The sequence below is a fragment of the Anguilla rostrata genome, chromosome 17, assembly GCF_018555375.3.
Source record: "Anguilla rostrata isolate EN2019 chromosome 17, ASM1855537v3, whole genome shotgun sequence".
Taxonomy (NCBI): domain Eukaryota; kingdom Metazoa; phylum Chordata; class Actinopteri; order Anguilliformes; family Anguillidae; genus Anguilla; species Anguilla rostrata.
In genome coordinates, this window is record NC_057949.1 from 12,141,921 (window position 1) to 12,147,208 (window position 5,288).

The 5,288-nt window shown below is 37.5% G+C and overlaps 1 protein-coding gene across 1 annotated transcript; it reads right to left on the reverse strand.

Moving 5' to 3' along the window:
- Nucleotides 1–867: 867 nt before the first annotated feature.
- LOC135243792 (urotensin-2 receptor-like) lies at nt 868–4,897 on the reverse strand. Its single transcript, XM_064315824.1, has one exon. The coding sequence runs from the start codon at nt 4,529–4,531 to the stop codon at nt 3,392–3,394; it is 1,140 nt and encodes a 379-aa protein (XP_064171894.1). The 5' UTR covers nt 4,532–4,897; the 3' UTR covers nt 868–3,391.
- Nucleotides 4,898–5,288: the final 391 nt, after the last annotated feature.

A 5,288-nucleotide genomic window follows, 5' to 3' on the forward strand; every position in this document is an offset into this window, starting at 1 on the left:
ATGCTACAGAAGAATATAGTTGACTCTTTCAAAATCATTACCAAACCTGTGTCCTAACCATTCTTCAAGCTGCTGAACACAGCCGTCAACTTGCCTTCACCCTCAGACTTACGGTTTTCCTAACCCTAACCCTAATTTGGGCCCTTTACCCTAATCGAAGCCATTGGTAGCTTGGAAAACTTCAGAAAACCCATTTTAAATCTATTAATAATCTAGGTAAATATCACGAACACAATAATACAAATGGAAAATGATATGTTTCAGGTCTTTTAAAAAGATTTTTTTTCATTGAAAAATATTTAATATATTGCTCATTTTTTAATGGCCATAGGTACCCATGCTACAGTAGAAAATATTTGACTAATTCAAAATCATTACCAAACCTCTGTCCTAACCATTCTTCAAGCTGCTGAACACAGCCGTCAACTTGCCTTTACCCTCAGACTTACGGTTTTCCTAACCCTAACCCTAGTTTGGGCCCTTAACCCTAATTGAAGCCATTGGTAGCTTGGAAAACTTCAGAAAACCCATTTAAAATTGATTAAGAATCAAGGTAAATATCATGAATACAATAATACAAATGCAAAATAATATGTTTCAGGTCTTATACAAAGATTTTTTTTCATTGAAAAAATATTTAATATATTGCTCATTTTTTAATGGCCATAGGTACCCATGCTACAGTAGAAAATATTTTACTCATTCAAAATCATTAACAAACCTGTGTCCTAACCATTCTTCAAGCTGCTGAACACTGCTGTGAACTCGCCTTTACCCTCAGACTTACGGTTTTCCTAACCCTAACCCTAATTTGGGCCCTTAACAGTGAGGAAATAGGCTAAATCCAAAAATGAATGTGCAACAAGTTTTTTTAAAACATATTTATTTATATAACAAAGCTGAAAACTCACCCGGATATGAAAAAACTAGTTATATCAGAGATGAGAAAGCAGTTCACCGAAAACAAGTCACCCCAAAGCTATATAAAAATAACAAATTACAATAAACAATGAATTACATCAAGATTTTCTTTCAAGTACAATCAGTTTTTTCAGTATGGACAAAAGTTGATTTTGAGTTTAAATTTTATATAAATTGAAAGACAAACGAACCTGCCCAATAAGAAAGGTTCTGCATTTCATTCTATGAATCATTGATCGTGCTGAGTTTGACGCTTTGAAGAATAATAGATTTAAGCACTTTGCTGTCCTTCCTGAAAATCCCCTGTAGTTGTAAATAAACAGTGATAGACAGCAAGCTAAACAGTACCTTTGTGCCACTTTTTCCTTCAAATTGGACTACATGGGATTTGATGTGCTGCAACTGTACGATTGCATATGATTTGCATCTCGACAGTCCAGGGAGAGAAGCATAAATGGCCTTTAAAAAACAACAACAACAACAACGAAAACACATTTAAATAAAATATTTATAGCCGAGTCTCACCAAGGGCAATCAATAATTGAATAAAATTAGTGATCTTTTCTATTACTGAAAACGTGTACTACCGCAATCTATTATGATAAAGCCACAACAAACGTGTTGCAAAGAAATCCACAGGGGTACAAGTCAGAGTGAGGGAATGGGGGGAATTGTTGACATGCATTTTCATGAGCACTTGCGAGTACATTGCAGTCGTGTTTTCTTTACATGGGTCCTTTCCTATTGTTGATTCTCATCGCATTTTGCATTGCGTTTTCGTGCAAGACGTCACACATTCAATAGTCAAAATGACTTCGGAAGATGAAATGCCCAGCGTTGACAAAAGTCACCTTATACAAATACAAGCTCAACATTTTACACGTTAAGCAATGATCAGATGACACAAATCTCCAATAGAGGACCATGTACAAGCCTTAATTGAATTCACATCGCTGATTGGATATAAAAGTTAAATCACTATTGATCTGGGTGTCAATCAATTGTTGATTGTAAAGATTCTATGAAATCTTCAGGACTGTAAGATGAGAAGTGGACACAAGAAATTAGTAACAGTGATATTAGGGAACATGGGGTAAGATGCCAATAATAAACAAATATTTTACTTAAAAAAATGATTGATCAGTTACGTATTTAAAATGTAGCATTTGTACATTGGAATATATGAGCTTTGTGTAAACTAATTTCAGATTTTCACCCATATGGAAATCTACGAAAAAGGTATTCCTAAGGGATCCTATTTTATGCTGTGTTCCCCTAATTCCGAGAAAATTAAAGCGTTGCACTATAAACAGTAGCTATTGATAAAATGGTAATAATAGATTTATTGCAAAGTTTCAATATCACTTGTGCTTAATAGAGGGGACCGGACTCTTTATGTAGAAACAAAGAACGAAGTAACAAATAAGCTGAACAGCCACGCCATACCAACAGGCTATAGTTCTACAGAGAAATTCATGCAATTAACTTCAACTAGTTTACACTGCTATATCATCGTTTAAGGAATCGCGTCGCCTTTCGCTCAAGACATTTTGCTCATTGAAATGTTCTCTCGAGGCAATAATCCTCGCTTTATCATGCATCTTTATTCAAGCACAAACGAGGATGTGAGATTTGCACACAATCGGGTACGTGTAGATTCGAGATAACTTTGTGACTTCGTCATTGAGGTACAATTTTTGATATTACCATTAAGCATGTTTAACAAATACCGTTCTTAGAATTTTTTTTTGAAATACTTGGGCTGGAAAAATTGGCTTTGCTCAAGAATGGAATGCATCTTAATCCCACACAGAGCATAACACCATCGATCAAAGCACTAGGATAACGACAGGTTACGTTTTTGTGTGGAGAACATTCCTCCAATTGTATTCTCGCCGGAATGCGTTTTTCAGCATGCTTACCATTTACGTCCCTACAATGCTCTCAGTGAATAACGTCTTCAAATAAGCATAATATTGTGCAAATGTCCAAAACAAGATTCAGTGACATATCTACCGTCCAGGGAGTCTTGAATATTGGCCACCGCGCTTGCATTCAGAATCATGATAAATTCTTTCCCAAAAAAACTCCAAGCTTGTGCGAACATTTAGTCCTGACTAATTAATTGTTCAGTCAAATGCAAAATAAATTATATAGTCCAATAAACCAAATAATTCGGTTAACTTAATTGACTTCAGCATTCAGGACAGCTGTGGATGTATTTACTGTTCCAGAACTTATACATGCATGAGTGCCAAATGTGCAGTTGAACGTTAATTCCCAAGTGTAATACGAATGAAAAATTACTTTTCATAATTTACCATTAAGATTCGTGGCATCACACCATGAGCATCAACCTAGATTGTTCCAATGAAAATGTATATTCATTTAATGGAGAAGTAACACACATATTGCATCGTACTGAAGATTGCCAAATGGTGCGGTGTCTTGTTCAGAACATATTTCACACTTAAACATTGCAGCCACCCGTAGCACTCCTTAAATGCGTGACGGTAAGCGTGTCCGTGAACTGGTGACTTCCAGACGAAACAGACCGTTGAGAGGAGTGTCTGAATTTTCTCGTAAATCTACAGTTCTTCTGACGTCCTTTCAAGTATTCCTTGTAATTTTTTGTTAACAATGTATAGAGAAAAGGGTTTATGCAACTGTTGCTGTAGGCAAGACAAGTAACAACGAAGTTTACGTACATCGTCGTTCTATGTGACAGTCCCCTATGTCCGAAGTAGTGTATGCTCAGTAACTGCCATAACCAAAAAGGTAAGAAACAAGTCCAGTATATAAGAACGATACAGAAAATCATGTACAACACTTTCTGCTTGGGACACCGATGCACGTCCTTAGTTGTGAAAACCTCGGTTTGAGATATCCAGTAAGTCCTGGCTAACCTGATATACAAATATCCAATGATAACCCCGGGAGCCAAGATGCAGGTGTTGAATAGCACAGTCAGGTACACCTTGTATGCCTGGATCTGCCATGTCGGGTGGCACATGCGCTTCACAACTCCGTTTTCAACGTTTCTTTTCAGATCAATCATGATCATAGTCGGGAGCGCCAGCAAAAAAGACGCGACCCAAACGGCGCAGGTAACTGTCCGTCTATAGTGTCTGGATCTGCCGAAGCTGTCAAGAGGATTCACCACCGCAAGGTACCTTTCCGTACTCATTATGGTGAGGATGAAGATGCTGGCATGCATAGTGAGGAAATCAAGGCTGAACACAATCCGGCATCCGATGTCTCCAAAGTACCAGTCCTTCAAAAAATAAGTACAAACTACAAATGGTATAGTTGACAGGTATAACAAGTCTGCCAGGGCTAAATTTGCGATATAAATGCACAAAGAACCGGTCACGTTTGCAGAAATACTCATTATGATTAGCGTGTAAATATTTCCGATCACGCCAACCAAGCACATCACAGTTAAGATTGTCCCGAGTAAAGAAGTAATCAGGAGCTCGTTGAAGGAACCAGAGGATTCTGTGAAAGGCGCTGGCGATGATAAATTGCTGAAGGAGAACACAGAAACGTTCTTCTGATTCCAAGGAACCACTGCCGCACCTTCAAATGAACCCATTTCTCCAAAATACATTCAATGCTTCACGAGGGTCGTTTCTACTTTTGAAATTCCAAAACAAAATGTGCACAGCGCAGTATCATGTAATATGTAGTTCCAGGCGCATTCATGATGTCGTTGTAACCTTCTTAATGTAGGCTATGTAAAGGTATAACTTTACGCGCCGTTTGACGTCTGTATCAAAGTAAGCAAAAAATAATAAAGTAAAATAAAATAAAGCATACCGAACAATCTAATCAAGGATAGTAAACACAACATAGAACTTAAGTGAACTGAAGCTCGGTCGTATAATCTAGTCATAGACCCAGACGAATTAGTTTCAGCTCGTATGCCTCCACGTGGTTTTGGACGTATTTTCGTCCGTACTCCGGTGGTATGTGAATGATTTCCAAGTTTTATCAGCAGGTAGGCACGAGGGTGGGAGTCATATAAATAAAACATGAGGAATGATAACTTACAGTAAAATGATTTACAGCCAGCAATCCAAGAGCCAGCCGGACCACCTCTCTAATCTCATGCTGAGGTTAGAGCATTAAAAGAGTGGCGTGTTTTGCAGCCTTGAAGGCAACATGATTTTTCACGTTTTCGATACCACGAACTGTGTTAAAAAAAACTTGATTTGGCGTTCATAATAATTTAAAACGGTTTTATTTTTTAAGGCACGTATTATGACATTGAAAATGAAGTGTGCCCTCAAATCCTGATAAGCTACCCATGAAAAATACATTTTGGCGGATTTTTCATAATTGTGACCCAAAAAGATTTTATATAG

Bases quoted from the DNA above. Each gene is read 5' to 3' on its own strand.
- LOC135243792 (XM_064315824.1), bottom strand. From the start codon at position 4,531: ATGTATTTTGGAGAAATGGGTTCATTTGAAGGTGCGGCAGTGGTTCCT.